The 19,758-nt window shown below is 46.2% G+C and overlaps 1 protein-coding gene across 3 annotated transcripts in view; it reads right to left on the bottom strand.

The window, feature by feature from the left end:
• Window positions 1–6,420: 6,420 nt before the first annotated feature.
• GIT2 (GIT ArfGAP 2) overlaps window positions 6,421–19,758 on the bottom strand; it is a 46,948-nt gene continuing 33,610 nt past the window's right edge. For all 3 annotated transcript variants that reach the window (XM_082667476.1, XM_082667478.1, XM_082667477.1), the window contains exons 16-20: window positions 18,537–18,626; window positions 14,490–14,572; window positions 13,686–13,874; window positions 10,169–10,232; window positions 6,421–9,632 (exon numbers count right to left, since the gene is read on the bottom strand). In XM_082667476.1, the coding sequence (XP_082523602.1) occupies window positions 9,420–9,632; window positions 10,169–10,232; window positions 13,686–13,874; window positions 14,490–14,572; window positions 18,537–18,626 (639 nt within the window). In that variant the 3' untranslated portion in view covers window positions 6,421–9,419. The remainder of the gene's footprint in view (window positions 9,633–10,168; window positions 10,233–13,685; window positions 13,875–14,489; window positions 14,573–18,536; window positions 18,627–19,758) is intronic.

Genomic DNA, 19,758 nt, shown 5'->3' with positions numbered 1-19,758 from the left:
TGTACACATCGATAACTCCTGGATCTGTATCTCTGGTCCTGACTCCTATATCTGCTAGCGCTCTGACATCTCCACTACATGTCCCAAAGATGCCTCAAATTCAGCACAACAAGAATAATCAAAAGATCTCTCCTAAACTCCCATCATTAAACGAAACAACAGCAACAGCCATCTGGCCCTCCTGTGGCGTTCTCAGATAAGTGAATGGCATCACCATCCACCTGCCCGCTGCAGGAGCCATACCCCAGGGCACTGAGTCCTGCTACTTTGACCTGAAATCGCTGAGTCCATCCACTTTGCTCCCTCTCACCACCATCTATCTTTCATCCCTACCACTGACTTCTGCCTGAAGTCACCCATCCACCTCACTTTTCTCTCCATCCTGCAGATCTTTTACAAACACACACCTGAAATGAAAATCTTCCACTGTCTTCAATGGTGTCCCTCTGCATTTAGGACCAAGACCCAAATCCTCCCCTGGCCTACCAGGCCCCACAGTGGCTAGCCCTCCAGGAGCCCTCCCTAAATGCACCAAGCTGCCCCCTAGCCCAGGAACATAAGTAACAATCAGACTGGAACAAAGATGTTCCTCACAGCATTAGTTAGAATAGCAAAAACTGATAACCTATATGTCCAACACGAGGAGGCTGTTTGAGTTTGGGGTATTATACAGTGAATTAAAATGAAATGGAATGCTTAAAATTTTCTGAAAATTCTGGAGAAATGTTCATGCTGTGTTAAAAAGCTGATCAAAAGCAATAGCTACGTAACTTCATTTTTAAGGAAACATACTATTACTTTGTGGGTATTTCTCAAAGTTGGGATAATGGGTATTTCTCATTTTGGGTGCTTTTCTATATTTTCCACAGAGAACATTTATAACCTTTGAAATGAGGGGAAAATGTTATTAAAAAAACAAAGAAAAAGGCAAATACTAGATAATTAACAAAACTACAAGATAAACCCAAACTAAATAACCCAGCCTCTATTCCTTAAGGAGGTATTTCCTACCCTCTGGCAGGAAAAATTAAGGACCCATTTCCAAATATGGGTGTGGAAGGTTTCTGGTCAGGACACAGTCCTACGGTGGGTTCTGGTGCCCCTCCCCATGACCTCGGTCTCTGAACAACTTGGATGGGTATTACGCTGAGTGAAAAAGCCAATCTCAAAAGGTCACATGCTATATGGTTCCACATATATAACATTATTGAAAGGAGAAAATGAGGGAGAACAGATTCATGGTTGCCAGGAGACAGGTATGACTCAAGGGGCAGCAGGAGGGAGGTGTCTGGTGATGCAGCAGGTTGTATCTTCATGTGGTGACAGGAACCTACTTGCGTGGTAAAATGGCAAGAACTACACACACACAAATGTGTCTAAAATCTATGATATCTGAATGAGGTCTGTGATTGCACCAAAAGCAGTGTCCTGATTTTGATACTGTACTATAGTTATGTAAGATGTCACCATTGGGGGAAGCTGAGTGAAGGGCACAGGGTACAGTTTTTGCAATTATTTTGTGGGTCTACGATTATATCAAAATAAAACATAATAGTAATCTAGTGTAGGGAAGGTTTCTTAAGACCCAAGGCACACTAACCATAAGGAAAGGATTGATAAATCTGACTACATTAAAAAAGCTTATCTTCAAAAGACACCTGAGAGGGAGGCATGCCCACAGAATGGGCAAGGATGTTTGCAACACAGATAGCAACAAAATGTTCAGAACATTAAAAAAAAAAGAAAACCCTCCTATGAATAATTTAAAAAGAAAAAAAACAGCACCTAATGAAAAATAGGTAAACACTCAAACAGGCACTTCACCAAACAGGAAATCTAAATGGCTATGATAAACATGGGAAAGCACGCAGCTGAATTATAGATCAGGAAATGCAAATTAAAACCACTAGATACAAGCCCACTGGATTGGCAACATTAAAACTGCTTATTACACCACTGTTGATGAAGATGTAGAACAAGGGGAAATCTCATCTTCTGCTGGTACAACCCTTTGGAAGACAGCATGGAAACATGTTACAGTTTGGAGATGCACATCTCTATGACCCAGGAGTCCCACGCCTAGGTATACATATACCCTACGGAAACATACAATACATGTACCAGAAGATATATTTTTCAAAGCAGTATTTTTCATAAGAGCCAGAAACTAAACTCAAACGTCCATCCATAAAATACTAGATAGATAAATCATGGTGTGTACGATCAGTGAAGACTGCACAACATGGGGAATGTACTAAATAGAGCTCCACACGCACGTTGACCTAGATGAATCTCAATGTGAAGGAAGAAAAGCATACATCAGTGGCTCCGGTTACAAGTTTGAAAACAGGCAAAAGAAAGCTCTTACTTAAAAAGGGGTACACACAGGTGTTCAACCAAAAGCAAGGAAGCACTAAAGTCCAGGGCAGGAAGGACCCATGGTGCCTTCTAATGCAAAGGCAATGCTCCGTTTCTTGACCTGGTGGCGGAGACACAGGGGGCCACATTATAATTCTGCATGGATGCGTTAGACATATTTCTGTACATAAGAGTCCAGGTTGGGGGAGGTAGGGTGAACAGAATGGAGGGGGAAGGGCAGAGGCTGTGGCCCAGGCTGGCCCGGGTTCCTGTCCTGATGCCCCACCACTTAGAGGCCAGGTGACCCCTCTTTGGGCCAGTTCTTCTTCATCCATGAAAAGTGGAGAATGGGGATGTGAGGATGGGTAAGATAGATACCGAAACCACCAAGCTCAAATGGACCTATTTTTCCTGCCAAGAGGATCCCCGCCTCCTCCCCTGCCCAGTAAACAACCTGCCAGTGGTGGAAGCACCCTCATCTCTGCTGCTGGACTCTGGCAGGATTTCCACCTTGCTTGAATAGGAAGAAGCAGGCCGGATAGGCTGCGCTCCTCCACTGAGCCAGCTTCCTCCCTCCCTCCCTGAGTGCAGGGAGTCCCATCCAGTCCCCTGGAGGGAGCCCCCCTGGCTTCCAGCAGCAGGCACAGGGCTGCTCCTTCCAGAAGGACCGACCTGGGTGCCTCTACCATGCCCTGTGGGATCTGTGAGGCCCTGAACTGTTGAAACAGCTGAATTGGGCAACATCCTCCACTCACAGATCAGAGTCTGACTTTGAGTAGTGGTTACCAAATGTCTCAATTTGAAACAGACAGAAAAGACAAGAAATACTGTGGTAAACGCGGAATTGGAAGACAAAACAAAAACTTGGTGTTCAACATTCCTTTAAATTCCCCCGGCACCCAGGGTGGGCAGAAGACCACACAGAGACCAGCATCCTGGCCTTCCTCTCTGATGCTCCCAGGCAAGAGGATTGCCGCTGAGTCTGCCCCACACCTCCCTCCCACCTTACCTCTATCCAGGTCGTGGCCATTCCTCACCCTCTTCTGCTTCCAGAAGGTCTGCTATCTGCCACATTCCTGCAGCCCTCATCCTGGAGGGTCCACTGTGCCAGGAAGAGCCCCATGGTTGAGCACAGGCCCTGTGCTCTGACTTGCTCCGCCACCACTAACTGGGCCTCAGTTTCCTCATCTGCAAAATGGGGGGTTGTTTCAGTTGCTACCATAGAAAATTGCACGTAGCCCAGTGACCGCACACAACGAGTGCCAGTATGAACTCAGCCCTTCTGGTCTGAAAGGAACGGGGTGGGGTAGGGTGGGGAAGTATTGAAAGAGGGAGAGGTCCTGAGAGGGGAGGGCTGGGAGAGAGAAGCAGATAGCAAGGTGTGGGGCGAGGGGGGCTAAGAGCCACTCTTAGGCCATCGTGCGGGTGGGGATGTGTGTGCAAATTTTAAGACCAGACTTCCTGTCCGTAATGTGTCCTGGGCTCCTGAGGAAAGTAGGACCTGGGAGAAAGATGGAGCTTACAGGACTAAGGCAAGAGAAGAGGCCAAGGCTCAGTGAGAGGTAATTACCTGGGGATCTGAAAGGGAAAGGAGGTGGAGAGAAGGCTGAGGGCAGGGGCAGGACACAGAGGGTGGTGCTACAAGGGCTGGAGAGGAAGGGAGGGGAGTGAGGGGCCTGAGAGGGAAGAGAGGGGAAGGTGTTGGGAATGGGTGAGGGGTGAAAAGGGATTTGGGGGAGAAGATGCACTGGGGTGAGAAATGGGCTGGGAAGTTTGGGGAGCGTGGTCAGGGAAGCTGTGCTTGTGAACAAGGACCTGGGTGTGGGGGAGGGAGGATGGTATGTTTGGGGGGGCAGGATGAAGCAGGGCTTCACTGTGCCTTTCCTTGTCCCAAGAGGCCCCTCCCCGGGGACCTGCTCTGTGGTGAGCTGCCACATGCCCCCGTAAAGCTATGAAGGAATCCGTCCCACCCGGTGTGGCTCTGGTTTCTGGTTTGGTGGCCACCTCTGCCCGGCGTCCGTGGGCCATGGGGGCCGGCTCCTGGACAGCCTCGCAGAGTGTCAACCTCAGATGGCCTCCGAGCTGTCCCTGTGGTGAGGCCGCCTCTGTGAAGCCCCACGGTTGGGAAAGCAATGCCCATGGTGCTTGGGAGCCAGTGGACAGTCCTGCCAGTCGGTCGCTCAACAAATGCTGGAGGGGTCCTGGTGCCTGGGGCTCAAGGGTGAGACACGTCTTATGGGCACAAGAAGACTGTGCCCTGGTTACTTACTAATGCCTTTTATTCACATAATCTCACATCACCTCTTACACAGACGTTCAGGGATGCAGCCTCCCCAGGCTTCACCTCCGCACAGAGGCCATGTTCTCTGAGCTCCTTAGTCACAGACCCCTCTAGGGTCATGAAAACCCACCTTGGCTGATTACGAGGAAGACACACCGGACTGACAATAACTCACATGCTCTCCCTCATCTCTGGATGCAGGACGTAACCTCAAGTGTAACTTCCTCATCTGTAAAATGGGAACAACTCCTCCTGCTTCATAGGGCTGCAGATAGGATTCAACAAGTTAATATACATAAGGAACCCAGCACAGTGCCTGGCACAGAGTAAACAGTTGATAAATGTGAGCTTTAATTATAATTATTACAAAAACATGGCTAAAAGTGATACCGACCAGGGTTCTTGGCCTTCCCCAATCAAGAGAAATTGACTAGAGGCCAGACATGAAATTCAGGCAAGACTTTATTGGGGCCCCTGCTGCAGCCGGGGGGAGCGAGAACAAACAAAAGTTTCCCTGGCTTGCTCGCTAGCTGGCAGGTGGGGCAAGCCTGTTCCTTATATGGGGTGAGGGTAGGGATGTGTCCAGAGGTCTAGCTGGAGGGGTGGCTTAGGTATTTTACCTCCCCCTTAGGTGGTGTTGAGTGCAGGGAGCATGCTCAGTACCCTACTTTTGCTCCCAACACGCTGTTTTTGCTCCTGGCTCTTCAGAAATGGCAGTTTTTTTTGTTTTTTTTTTTTGTCTTTTTGTATCTTTTGGGTCCAGAATTTGCCCCAACTGCCCATGCACACAGTGATTTTTAGTCGAATATAGTTTCTCTGTATTTTGTAGCTTGAGGCGAGGTGGGTCCAGGTGCGAGCTTTGCAACACTGCAGTAAAGGGTCCCAGGTCCCAGGCATGTCTCGAAAGCAGAAGGCAAGGAGCTGTGTGGTGCTGGTGACGGGGCCTAAAAATGGCCTACAGCGGTGCTTCTCAGAGTGTGGTCCCTGGACCACCAGCAGCAGCATCCCTGGGACCCTGTTAGAAACGCAGATTCTTGGGTCCCTGCCCCAGAGCTGCTGAATCAGAGATGAACAGGAGACTTTCACAAGCCCTCCAAGGGCTCTGATGCTGGCTCACTGGAGAACCCCTGCCCTAGGAGCTGCCTCTGGGAGTGAGCTGATGGGTCTGAACTGCGAGGTCCTCGGACGAGCTGGATCACACAGAGAGGGTGCTCCATCTTCCCCGGACTTCTCGCTTAGAAAGGCACCCGTGCTGCCCCACCCCTTCTTCCGTTTGGGAGAAGTGCCCCAAGTCACCCGTCGGGAGGACAGTTGTTGGGGACTGTGGGTATCCTTGTTGAACCCAGTGTGAATCTATCCCACAGCTCTCCCATGTGAACCCGCACAACAGCCCGGCTCTGAAAGTAAAAGACTGGGGGCCTCGAGAGACCGAACTGACTTCGCCACCCGATCACCTGCCCAGGAGAAGTGAGGGCACCTGTGCTTGGCTGGCTTTCGCTGAATTTACAAAATTTAACGTGAGGAGTAAATGCATCATGATAAGATACATGGAACTGATTCCCTGATGCAGGACTTCTCGTAAGAAAGCTATCTGCTGAGCACAGAGGAGGAAAAGGTCATCCTTTCTGAAAACGGACAGAGCCCCCCCAGGGTGGAGGCACATTTGATACCATCTCTTATCAAAGATGAGGTTCTGTGGGAAGAACTTTCTAGGAACGTTGACCTAGTATCTGGAAACATCCACTTATTGATGGGAAGCATAGAATTACCACAAGGACACTTACAGAGCCTGTTTATTGCATAACTAGCAGGCACAAATTCCAAAACGATTTTACAACGCTTAAAGGGATGAACAATAATTACAGGAATAGAATGTACAACAAACAGGAAAAGTAAGTACAGAACAATGGGTGACATGGATAAAACACATTGGAATAGAAGGCATTTCATTTTTCCTATGCAGCATTTTCTTTTGTAAAATCAAGGTGACCTTCAACCGGGACAAGGAAAGAAGGAAAACTCTGCTTTGGGAGCTCAGGGTGGCTGCGGAGGACACTCATGCCGGTCTCACTCTGGTTCCGCAGCTTAAACCGCTGGAGGAATTGGAGGACAGCTCCTGAGTTGTGCGTTTATAGTTCCAATTGATGAGATGCTGTATTTGGTCTTTGGGCCCGATTCATTGTTCTTTGGCAATAAGAACTATTTGCATGCCGAGGCAGAAGATGACTTCAGTTGAAGGAGCTCAGGGGTGGAGCCGTCTCCCACAGCAAGTGGCAAATGCCGGTTTCCTACCTCTGACCTCTCAGCTCCGAGGGGCTTTTGAGGGGGCGGGGATTTGAGAATCAAGGGTAAGAGAATGACATTACAGAACGCAGACACTAGTGCAAGGCTGTGGAACCCATGTGCAAAAGACGGTGAACGACTGTTCAGACAAGGTGCGAGTTGTCCGCAGGCCCCGGGGACCTCTAACCCCGGCCTCTCAGGGCCGAGGAAACGGGCAGGGCACTTTGATGAGAAGGACGAGCTGTGGCCCTCCTGTCACTCCACCTGGGAACTTCCTTCCCGGGTTTTGGCACTGTGGGTTAACAGAGCAACCTCCTGTGGTGTTCTCACAACGGGAAATGCTTTGGTGGTCCCCACGTTCCTTGACTTTCTCCAGGGGCACGAAACAGCGTCCTCCACGGCAGGTCCTGAGTGTTGGAGTGAAGACACCACTTCACCCACCGCAGGCGACTCATTATGCAGAAGCCCGTCCTCCCCGGGAGGCCAAGGGCACTGACTCTGAACTGCTGCTGGGCCTTTCCCGAGGAGCCCATGTAGGCCTGGCAGGAGGGCACGTGTTTGCAAGGAAGAGGAGGGACAGCCCGGTACATGCAGCATGCAGAAAAGGTTCTCAGACAGTGCTTGAACTTAAGGTAGAAGACATTCCTCGAGAAGGCGTCCCCTCAGCATCCAATAAGAGCACGGAACTTAGGTTTGTGCAGACAAGTCTTGGAGATGTGGACCCTTTCCCCACACTACTCAGTGCAGCAAAAGCCGGCGAAAGCACCCATTCACAGTGACTTAGTAAACCAAACACCATTGCGGTTCTCCTCTCCGACAGCATTCGGTCACACTACAAAGGTGTTTGTGAATCAAACAGTTCTGTGAAAATACAGGCTTATTGAGAATGTTTTTAGCCAACTTTGATTATTTTGACTTTTTCACGTGTGTGAACGAGCGCTATGGGACAGAAAAGATGGGTGAAACAAGGACTAACAGCAACTGATCACAGGGTACAGTGGCCACGCTACAGGTAAGGTTCAGAGGCTAAACCGGGGGAGACCAGGGAAGCCAGGCCCTCACACTACACAGCAGAGCTGTGAGCTGGCAGCCTAGAGGCCTAAGCTCACCCACACGTGTGCCGTGAACACTTTTAGATGAGTTGCGAACATTTACAAATGGAGAGACGGCACAAAAAATATCTGGTGTCTCCTGACAAATCAAAGCTCCAGCAACCCCAGGCCCACTTTTCCACGTGGCAGCCTGAGTGGAGCCAGGGAGATGCTGTGACCACTGATGTGCCACGGGCTCCCCCACTGTCCCCTGCCCTGGGCACCTGGCTCGCTTCACTCACCAATGTCAGTACCACCTGGCCCCTCTGGTCTAGGTCAGGGTCTGAGCCACACCCACACAAAACTGCGGGAACAAGCAGGAAGGAATATGCTTTAGCTTTTAGAACAACAAAGCTCTTTTTAGTAACTTGCTCCCCAACCAGAGATCGAACCCACACCCCCTGCATTGGAAGTCCCTTGAAAGGTGATGTCTAATTGTGAAGTACCAGTGAGATAATGGAAGAGAAGCGAACTCAGGTGATTGTACACATCTTACCTCATAAGAAGTCCTTAAAGGTGGCGAGATATGCGAAGCAGATCGTGTGGGAAGGCTTTAGGCGGCTAGAGGAGTAAGGGGAGCAGATCACTGCTCCTGTCACCGTTTATGGCAGTGCTATCTGAATGGGGAGGGACAAAATTAGTTACGGCTCGTGGGACTGAGGCTCCACAGAGTGTGCGTGATAACACGGCCAAGGGACACACGACAGGGAGCATGAGTGCTTATCGGATGCCATGAAGACTTAAGGATGATAGTAAAATAGAAATAGAAGATAGGATCAAAAAATTAGATGAGAGAACACCTCATATGATAGAACAGTTAAAAGAAATTGAACACTTCATTGTTTCCTTCCAAGAGAGATTGTTACACTATTTTTAGAAAGTGGCAAAGTCCTTTCTCTAACATGCCTGCTTGGAGATACCCCAAACTTAAGAGATTCTGCAGTGGAAGCTGGAAAATCTGCTTATTGCACAATACTTGAGAGGGAACAGACAATGCTGACTTTTTTTTTTTTAACCCAACTCTCTCCAGAGAATGTTTCAGTAAAACTCTCTCTTATAGTTTTAGCCATAGGCAAGGAGTCTGAAGGGATGGAAAAGTTCTAAAATACTCTAAACAATGAAGATCTGCTTTTGGATATCTATGATCATTAACTCGACGGTCACGGACAGCACAACAGCACGTCAGAAGGTAAACTGGCAAACAGGCACAAGTAAGGCAAGTGGGTTAAATTAATAGTTGAAAATTTGTTAGAAAACATGCAAAAATAATACTGAATTTTCTTTTAAAAAGTTTTAAATTTTCATTAAACGTTTGTTTCTGTAAAAATTGGAAGAGTTCCATGTCTAAATTGGAAACGGGACTTAGAAAAGCCTCAAAAACAGAAGGGCCGGGCCAGCCCTGCCATTCAGTTGTTGTTCTCTTTGGTGGTGATGGTGACCAGCTGTTTGGCGGCCTTGGCGATGTCGTACGCACACTGGATGACCTGCTGCGTGACCAGCTGGATGTCCGTGGGCGGGCCCGGGTCGCCTGGGAGGGTCTTCTTGCACTCCGACTGGAGTCGGTAGGCACTGGATGTCAGTAAACGGAGGGAAGTCCTCACCGTGTCGGACCTGGGTTTCTAAACAGAAAAACATAGGCGTTCGCCATGAACTGCAGGGTGGATGTATCCGAGAGCACGGACAAGCATTCCTCAGAAAACAACTCAAACTATTCCACAGTGAACAGCAGTTCTGTCCAGCACTTTTTCACTGAGGGTGCTCGGAACATTGCAAGCTTGGCAACCCACAGTGTGGCGGATGCTGAAGGGCTCTGTCTCAAAGGTCAAAGTGCGTGCAGTGTATTTAATAGTATGCATTTAGTAGTGCTATACTGAAGTGGTTTTTGAAAAATATTAATCCACTTGGGTGAAATATTCCAGATAAAATTTCATTCTATTAATGCTTTACCTTTCAGCATTTGGCTTGTACATTCTTGTCTTATTAAACCCAAATCAATACTCATGTAGCACAAAAAGTATTTCAAAGCTCTATATGGCTATTTGCATATTCAAAACTTCCTGTGCTACAAAAAGATTAATATAATGTAAAGGTCATAAAGAAATTTCTTACGGTTCATTAAAAGGGATCTGAACCAAGTTAGTAGGGAGTGACTTACTTTGGGGAATAATGCTGCCATTTCTGTAACAGCTACATGTATCCTCTCTGAGCAGGGAATATAACTGCAAGAATATTGAAAAGGTTATTCAAAGACAGTGAAAATAATTCAGAGACAGAGAATACTCGGCTAAGAATAGGTCCCATTTACATTCCTGTAACAAAGGGGTCGAGGCCACGGCCAACCTGCTGTGGATCCCACATCAACAGGAGGTGCTCTGTGATAAAGCAGGGGCCCCATCCTTTCTTAAAAGTTCATTCAATCAGACAAAAACAGTCTCCAGGTATGAATGTAGGCAATGTCCACTACCAGCCAGGTGGAACCACAGAACAGTTAGTCTGTAAAGGTATCTACACCTCCTCAAGGTGTTCATTTAAATTAATACTGCCTACATTTTAATTAAATCATTGCATCTCAAGAAACTGGTTTGAATTATACCAAAATGCCTTCCAACTGGGAATTCCCGACTTTTACCTTTATGAGCAGTTAGAACCATACACCATGTAATAACAAAAACACCAATGCATAGGAGTTACTTAACTTGCAAATGTGAAGGGGCAACAACCCATCTGGTGACAAAAGACCCTCAAAAAAAGGCAATGTCCACAGCAACCACTGTATCAGCCACAAATGTTTCTTGAGCATTAACTGAGATCCACACCTAAGAGTTTTTTATGTTTTGCTGGTTATGGTTTTCATTTTGACCCAGAAATATAATTCACCCTTTCCTCCTGTTACATAGAGGAGACATTTTTCCTAAGGACATCTCTCAAAAACTCACATTATGACATATTTTAGGAAGTCCTCAATAAGCCACGAAAGAAAGCACATGCAGATTAATGACAAAGTCCTCCTCCTTCTCTACCACAGGGAGTCCATGTTCACAACTTGTTATCTTTCCTTGAAAAGGCTTTTGTGCATAATATGCAGTAATCCCTGGACTGTGTAATTGTGTGTAAGAGAGAGAGACAGAAACAGAGACAGGCAGGGAGTGAGGCTGGAGGCTGAGGGGATGGGACCAGGCTGAGGGAAGGTCAGGGGCTGTGGGGAGCTTGCTCAGCCCAGGGGACCAGGACTAAGCCTGACCGTGTCTGCATGGGCTACTGGTCCACTTAGGACGAGCATAAGCAATGGATATCGAGAGGAGAAAACAAGAGAAAAAGGCATGGGTTTAATTCATATAATGCAAGATTATAAATGAAAGTGTCGGGACTTCCCTCGTGGCGCAGTGGTTAAGAATCCATCTGCCAATGCGGGGGACACGGGTTCGAGCCCTGGTCCGGGAAGATCCCACATGCTGTGGACCAACTAAGCCTGTGTGCCACAACTACTGAGCCTGTGCTCTAGAGCCCGTGCGCCACAACTGCTGAAGCCCGTGCACTCTAGGGCCTGCGTGCCGCAACTACTGAGCCCACGTGCTACAACTACTGAAGCCCGTGCACTCTAGGGCCCGTGCTCCGCAACAGGAGAAGCCACTGCAATGAGAGGCCCGCGCACCTCAACAAAGAGTAGCCCCCGCTCACCGCAACTAGAGAAAGCCCGCGCGCAGCAACGAAGACCCAATGCAGCCAAAAAAAAGAGAAAGTGTCTCAGATACACAAGGAACCAGAGATTTTAAGAGAACACTGAACAATTTATAAAATATAAATTCTCTAGACCAATTCTAGTTTAAACCAAAAAAGTGAGTTGATGATTAAAAATCTCTGCATCATTCTCTCATGGTTCTTACAGAAAACAGATCATGACATATATTGAATGGATTTGTACATCTTAAAAAAAAAAAAAGAAAAGAAACTTCCCAAACTGTACCAAGCACCACATATTGTGATATTTGAAGCCAGAAACAGCTCCAGGGCAGATATTTATATTTTTGATAACCATCAAAGAGAGAAACTTAATGTAAGCATAGTTTTTGGCTGCTGTTTGAAATATGAGCAAGGCACTTCTGAGCTGGGGGAAATGAGAAGTGAAGCATGCTGTTCAATGGTGGGAGAGCCCCAGGGAAAGAGTTCACCCTGTTTTCACGGTGCCTTGATACGTTTGAGGTGCGAAACGTTTTGCTTTATGTGATGTGGTAATGAAGTTGCCTGTTGCCAAGGCTGGGTGAGGAGCAGAGGAACTCCACACCTGTAGCGTGTGAGGCAGGAAGGGCATGTGATAAAGAGGATGTCCGGGGGAGGGGAGCGATAAACAGCTATATAATTTTCGTGGAAGGAGGCTGAGAAATTATGCAGGTTCCTCTTTTTCTCTGAGGAGCCTCCAGCAGTCCATCCATGAAGACTAGCTCTGCTCCTTCAATAAACACTGACCATTCCTCTCCTACTGAGTGGGAAATAATGACACTGGGAGAAGTCTGAACTGTACAGCAAAACGGAAGAGGGTAGAAAATGGGGAGGTGAGCATGGCAGTGCGAGGGACACGGAGAATGCAAAAGACACTGGTGCATCTTTTCATGGAAGAGAACAGGAAAAAGAAGAAGCAGTACTGTGTTCCTTGAACAACTTTTGTTCGTGCAAAGGCATGGAGAGAAGTTCTTCACTGAAGCCCTAAACTTTGCTGACTTAATGAAAACAATGAGATTGTTCTTGGGTTTTGATCAAATTTTGCCGCTTTCATGAACTCAGTGGGATGATGTTAAACGTGTCATGATTGTGTCTGGAGCAGGCCGGCCGCGTGAGACTAGGATACCACCTGCAACAGCTAACAACTTACCAGAGGACAGAGGGGTGAGTTAGAACGAGAGCTGGACCCTTCTCTGCAGTAAGAAATAACTCTGCAAGATATGGTTCTGCCCAGAGTGAGCAGACTCTTCATTCAGGAGCAGAGAATGATTTGCGTGACAATTAGATCAACTTTTCTAAAAACCACTTGCTTCTTAGACGTGCACATGCATGAGGGAAAAAGGTAAGAAATCAGGTTCATTTCAGGATACCTTCTATGGCAGTAGATTTCTCCCCAGCTAAGGAGACCACAGACAGCAGTGTGGCCGGGAGAATGTGTTGCTAGTTTTGAGGTAGCTTCTTTCACCTCAAGAACTGGGAATGTCACTACCCCAAATATGCTGCAGTTCTATCTCTAGAGGCAGCTATATTCAGAGCACTTCATAAGAAGATGAAAGATTAAAAATACTACATAAAAAAAAGACAAATTTGTTTTTAAGCCTGTTACATAAACCTGAAATTTTCAACAACTTTTTTTTTTTTTTTGCCGTACGCGGGCCTCTCACTGTTTTGGCCTCTCCCGTTGCAGAGCACAGGCTCCGGACGTGCAGGCTCAGCGGCCATGGCTCACGGGCCCAGCTGCTCCGCGGCATGCGGGATCTTCCCGGACTGGGGCACGAACCCGCGTCCCCTGCATCAGTAAGCGGACTCTCAACCACTGCGCCACCAGGGAAGCCCTTCAACAACTTTTGAAGTGAGCATATTAAAAAAAAAATCCCCATCTGTAAGGGAGCAGCAGCATCTCTTCCAGAGCATGTGCACACGTCCTGCCAGGCCGGATATTCAAGCCTCCTTACCTGTCGTGTTTATTTTCTTGGGCTGCTCTTAAGAGCTCCTGTATGTTTTTAGTGATCTGTTCAGTCTTCCGGATGACGTCTTCGGTGCTGGGGAAGACGGGGCTCGGGGCCTTGTGGGGCTCTGCCACATCTGGGCCTGAGCCATCACCTTGCCACACTGTACTTCTTTGCCTTCCCTTCCTGCTTGACCTGTGAGCATTGAAGAAGTGGTTAAATGTGACAGGTAGTTATCAGCTGCCTCTCTGCTTCTAGGAGCCACAGCATGTGCATGTGCCAAAGGCGTGAGTGGGCTGCTTTTGTGGTTTCCTTTACCCTGTCTGACAGGAGACTCAGGGTAAGGCTGGGTCATCAGCAGGCAGCCACAGCTCGTAGAGAGGCTGTTTCACTCTACCATGGGGGTGGACATGATGACCCTAGTAGGAAGGCTAAAGATGGGGAAAGGGAGGGAACAACCGGAGCAGGGAGGGTGTGTGGTTATGAAGCCACCCTAATCGAGCCAATTCCTCGGGATGTAAATGCAGGATGTAACCTAACGTTGACTCGAAAATGAAATGGAGTACTGACTTTAAGCGCATTACAGACTCAGAGATGAGTCTAACCTGCTGGTAAAAGAACAAAAGGCCCCTGTGGCAATAATGGGAGATGGGAAGAGGTGTGAACTATGAACTTATGCCTTAATATCTGAGGACGTTATGGGTCTGAAAACAGAGAAGCGGGTGCAGGTGGTGAAGTGTGCCTCCTGACCACGCTGCTCGGTCTCTGGTTGAAGAGCCCAGCCCCAGGGCATTCTTCCTGCACATGTACCCCAAGTCATCCAGGTCCCTGTCATTGGGAGTGTTGTCATAGTCACTTTCAGGTGTGCTGTTCTGCTTCTCCAGCCTGGATGCCTACAAGAGAAAAGGCGACCCCATTAGTTGAGAGCACCAGACACTTCTTGGGTGCCTTCTCAGGAATTGTTACCTGTCAGGCTACGTGGCCATCATGCCCCAGATCTCATCTGGGACGGGGGCCGATGCTTTATTAAAAATTTAGGAACAGGGAATTCCCTGGTGGTCCAGTGGTTAGGAGATGGTGCTTTCACTGTCCGGGGCCCGGGTTTGATCTCTGGTCAGGGAACTATGATCCTGCAAGCCGCGTGGTGTGGCCAGAAAATTAAAAAAAAATTTTTTTTTAAATTTAGTAACAGATGAATAGTGGATCCAGAAACGGTTTCTTTCCTTCTCTGCCCCATTTTCTTCTTTGCTTCTTAGCTGCTCCATACACAGACCCCCGGTACAAACTAACAGACGCGCAAGGCAACGCTCATGTTTAGCTCTCTGAGGAGTATGGAGTTTAACTATAATATAATGGGGCCCATTTAAGAAGCAAATGGGTCCGCACATATATCCACAGATGTGAGCACTGGGAGTCGCCTGCAGATCAGCTAGTCTAATACCAGATGAGAAAAGGAAGGGCCAAAAGAGCTGGCGGTCACCCCCAAGGCCAAAGAGTCAGCAGAAAACCTGGACTAAGAACCTGGGCTTCCTGTCTCCTGCTACCTCCAATACCCCACACACCTGGGGCCCTGAGGACCACCACTGCTCACAACACAGCTCTCCAAGAACTATCCTCAGAGACGGCTCGTGTGAGCCACACAAGGAAACCAGAAACCATTCATTCATTGCCACACGTTGTTTGTGAACCAAAATGGAGTAACCTGGTGTGACATTTGGTTTCCAACCCCTTTCATCTGTCTCCCCAAACATCTATCCCTTAAAACATAAAGATATGGTGCAACAAAAATGGGACACAGGAAGCCTACAACTGTTTTGAGCAAATGGCAGCACTGCTAAGTACAGGGCCTTCTGGGGTGACAACATTTGAAGGGGACCACATTCCTTTGAAGGGGAGTATGTTAGTTCTGGAGCATTTAATACAAAGGATTTCCCCTCAGTATTTATTTTACCCACAGTGCTTGGGAATTTCTTCATTTGAACAGGAATCAGTGGAAGCTGATTTAAAACCTAAATTGATTAGTAATAGGAAAAGAGAAATATGAGCTATTTCTAGCTCTGTAACTTGAATTTAATCCAAGTTAATCAAAACATGTGCCTAAGGAATTTTATGGTTGCTGCAATGAAATGTGGCTAAAGTTAAAGCGCCTGTAAATTCAGAGCCCTGTTTAAACACACGGAGACCCTGTAGCTCCACTCAAATGAATGGCTCCCTTAGAGTGAGTCAGTTAAGTAAGTCTCCATAAAGTTTAATTATTTGTTCCTGATAATGCTGCTTGGCCCTCTGAAGGCCCTATGCGGGCGGGTAGGCAGGGAGGCAGCCAGCCCTGAGATGGGGAAAGGCTCCTTATTCATACCACGTGTTGCTTACTATCCCCATGACCCCTCTCTGTCCTCTCCCAGGGAGAACATTCTTTCTCTGTCTGCTGAGGTCTTTCATGTTTCCCCCAAATGCTCTATTTGGTCCCAGCCACTTAACGTAAGACACTTGCACTGGGCTCCTAAAGTTCAATACGAGTTCGTACTGAAACCACTCAAATACAACTGGCAAATGACTGAAAATGTTGGCCTGCAGCTATAAAGAGAGTCTGTAAAGCTAAGTTCTGTAAAAACTACTATAACATTTAAGATCCCTTTGTTTACATCTCCTACCAGCAAGCAGTTCTGCTTCACTAGCTGCTTTTGGTTTGGCTTTATGGATCAATCAGTGAGTTACTGGCTACTGGCTATCTACATGGAAGAGCAAAGGCAGGCAGGGAACAGTGAAACCAGGCTCTTGCAGAGATGATCTCAAAACACAAAACAAAACAAAAAACAAAAGACAAAACAAAACAAAAAAAATCTCTTCTTACCTTTCACAGTGAATGTCTGACTAATACATTTCTTTTCCTTTAGTTTTTATATATACATACACACACAGAGATGAGTGTGTATTTGTGTGTGTACATGCACATACACAGCATAAAATGGAATGTAAAAAATGTGTATTTAAATAATTATTCTGGGACATTTGTCCAGAGCTGCTCCGGTGGAAAAAGCTAGAAAACAGAATTAAACCCAGAAAAACCCCACCTTTTTATAATGGATCTTTTTGCCTTCCTTGATGTAAATTTGACAATTACAAATCAAATGCATTACCTCCACAATGATCAAAAGTACCAAGTTTCATTGAAACATTTTAGAAGAGTAATGACTCATATATCTAATAAAAGTACTCAGGAAATGTTTCTCAAATACAGAAAACAACGTACAACAATAACCACCCAGGAAATCCGTTACTTACATTAAATCCTTCATCGTTACCAACAAAAGCATATTTCAGGATTTCAAATTAGTCAGCATTAATTTTATGAAAATTATTGTAAACATGCAGAACTAAGGTCTACTAGTTAAAAGTGCTGCTCTCTCAAAGCTGTTAATAGAAAAGTTACCTTATAGCTGGTGCTGGTTCAGTTTATTTAATAGATTGGTAGTTTTCTCTGCGTACAGACATGCCATAAAAGCCTAACCTCACGATGAAGCTGTCAGGAGCAATGAGGATTACCCGTTTAAATGGCCAGTATAAAACACTGTCTCAGTAAGCAGTCCTTGCAATAATTCTCAAAACTACCAAAAAATTTTTAAAAACTTTCACAGTGGACAAAAAGAGGTTTACTTGACTCTTAGCAACAACATTTCAAATAAGATATTCATTTCTATTTAACTGCCCCTTACTTTAACTGAAATACTGTAATATAAACAGTGCAGTTCAATTTCAGAACTGCTCAGAAGATAGTAGCATATGTCAAGAGGTTTTTTTTTTAAAGATTACCTCAAAAGTGCAGAAAAGAACCCCCAAAGGGCCTCCACGTGCCATAAGGCACTGGCAGTGGGCAAGATTCTCCATCGTTCCTGCCGATGTGGAGGGAACGGACAAAGGGCAGTGCAAATCCCCCTGGTCTGTAAAGGTGGTCCCTCACCCACACCCACCCTCCCTCCTCTCACTTTAGCCACACTGCCCTTCCAGTAAAAAACAAAAGAGCCAGGACCTGAACGCAGGTCTGCAAAGCCTGTGCTCTGTCATGACTTTCCCAGCTTGCTGCCATATACTCTTCATGCATGAAACTGTTTTTTAAACTGACAGTGCCTTTGGGAGCAGGGAGGTCACCTAAGTCCCCAGGACCCTTTAACTGACTTTCCAAAAGGCTGGGTGTGGACAAGGTGCTTGATAAATACTTGCTGCCTGGCTACTCTAAAAGGAGCTTACCTGTATCATGTGCTGTTACTGGGAATGTAAATTATACGTTGGCAAGCTGGACTTGACCAAAGAACAAAGTGAACAGCTTCATACTAACAGGTGCCTACACCTCCAGTGCTGCCATGTGTTGCAATCTGGATGCAGAATGCAGGGACTGCAAAACCTTGGTTTGTCAAGTAAGGTGCTGAGGTAAAATATGTCAAGAGGTAAAAAACAATAAAAAATAAAGAGCACGATGTCTTAGTGTTTCCGTTAGTCCAAATACGCTAGTTCTCTGAACAAATTTGGACAGATTTGCCCTATTATAATATTTAGCCAGCAGCCAGCTAATTTTCTGATTGTTTAAAAAGACAGAATGCTCAGAATCAGTGTTACAGGGTGAACTGCAGACTGTGTTAAATGTCACGTGAGACTGAGCAATGTGGAGTTCGAGGAGACGGAGGCCGCCTCCTGCAGACATGCATGCGTGTGTGAGTGCTGAGAGCTGAGACACCAGGAGGGAAGCGCTGCCTCATGCAGGACAGAGAGCAGTTAGCGGAGGGAGGGAGGGCTGGGAGAAGCACAGAGCGCCAGGAGCACTGCCCCTCCTCCAGAGAGCAGAGCATTCAGAGTGTACTTAACCCTTCGGGCGCTCTCGTCCCTCGACCAGGAAAGTGTGGAGGGGAAGGAAGGCAGAGACGAAGAGGAGGTCACAAGCGCACTCCTCCCAATCTGGAAGGGGAAAAAGAAACACACTCGGGAAAACACAAAACAAACAAAAAACCCCACCTCCTACCCTGGCTTCGGCCCAGGTTTCCCAGAAAAGAATCCTAAAAAGCAACTCACTACACACATGAGATCAGTGCTGAAACTTCCACGCTAGCCAATGACAGATCCCTAGAGATGTTTAATCCCTTAGTGAAATGCCTCTCGGAAATTACTTGGAATTTATAAGGCTACTTTTCTATGAGGGAAAGACAATACCTAGCATAATTTGTCAAATTTGCCAATGTTTCTTTTTTTTTTTAATAGACAGCCTTAAACAAATATTTGTTTTTTAACCAGGACAGATGATATGAAATGAAAAACTATACAAATGATTTAAAGTTGGTATACGCTATCAATCTGCTCCTTAGTACAGATATAGAACTTTTACAATAATAAGACGTTCTTACATTTTAAATGTTTCTAAAATTAAAAAGTATACTGTGAAAACTAACAAAGTGGCTTTTCCTAAATCTTGTTTTCAGTTATACAAAAATAAGATTCTTAACTTAGTTCAATGGCATTCCCATTACACCCAATGTATCAAATCAATTGCTTTAGAATGTTCAGCCCAAACAACTTAAAAAGTTGAAGTAGTAGACTCCCAATTACAATATAACAACACTGTAATTTTATCACATTAAAGCTTGACAAAATTAAACTAGGGCTTAATTTCCTAGACCATATCCTTTACTATCCTTTACTTTCTATTTACTCTGAGAATTTTTTGGAAATTCCTATAAGAGTGGACTGAAGAATAACTCTGACATTCAAAAAGATAAATATTACTCTTTGAGAAAACATCACACAGGTTCAAAATGCCTGCAACATTTTGTCAAAACATAGGTTTTTTAAAACAAATTAATCCCCAAGAAATATAATATTTGAAACCCTCACAACACAATAGTTATTCCACTGTAGAATAGGAGCATTAGTAGCCTGTTACAGAATACAATCTTTGGAATGTAACGCTTGTAAGGTCGATATAGAATTCTTACATCTCATTCTTATGAAGTGAAAAAGCAACACTTTCTCCACGCAGGGAGGAGGATGCAGCTAAGCAGGCACACTGACCACAGGTGCAGGGGCTGCGGAGGCC

Source organism: Grampus griseus (genome assembly GCF_964374135.1).
Source record: "Grampus griseus genome assembly, chromosome: 12".
NCBI classification, from domain to species: Eukaryota; Metazoa; Chordata; class Mammalia; order Artiodactyla; family Delphinidae; genus Grampus; species Grampus griseus.
This window is presented reverse-complemented; position numbering and strand designations above follow the sequence as displayed.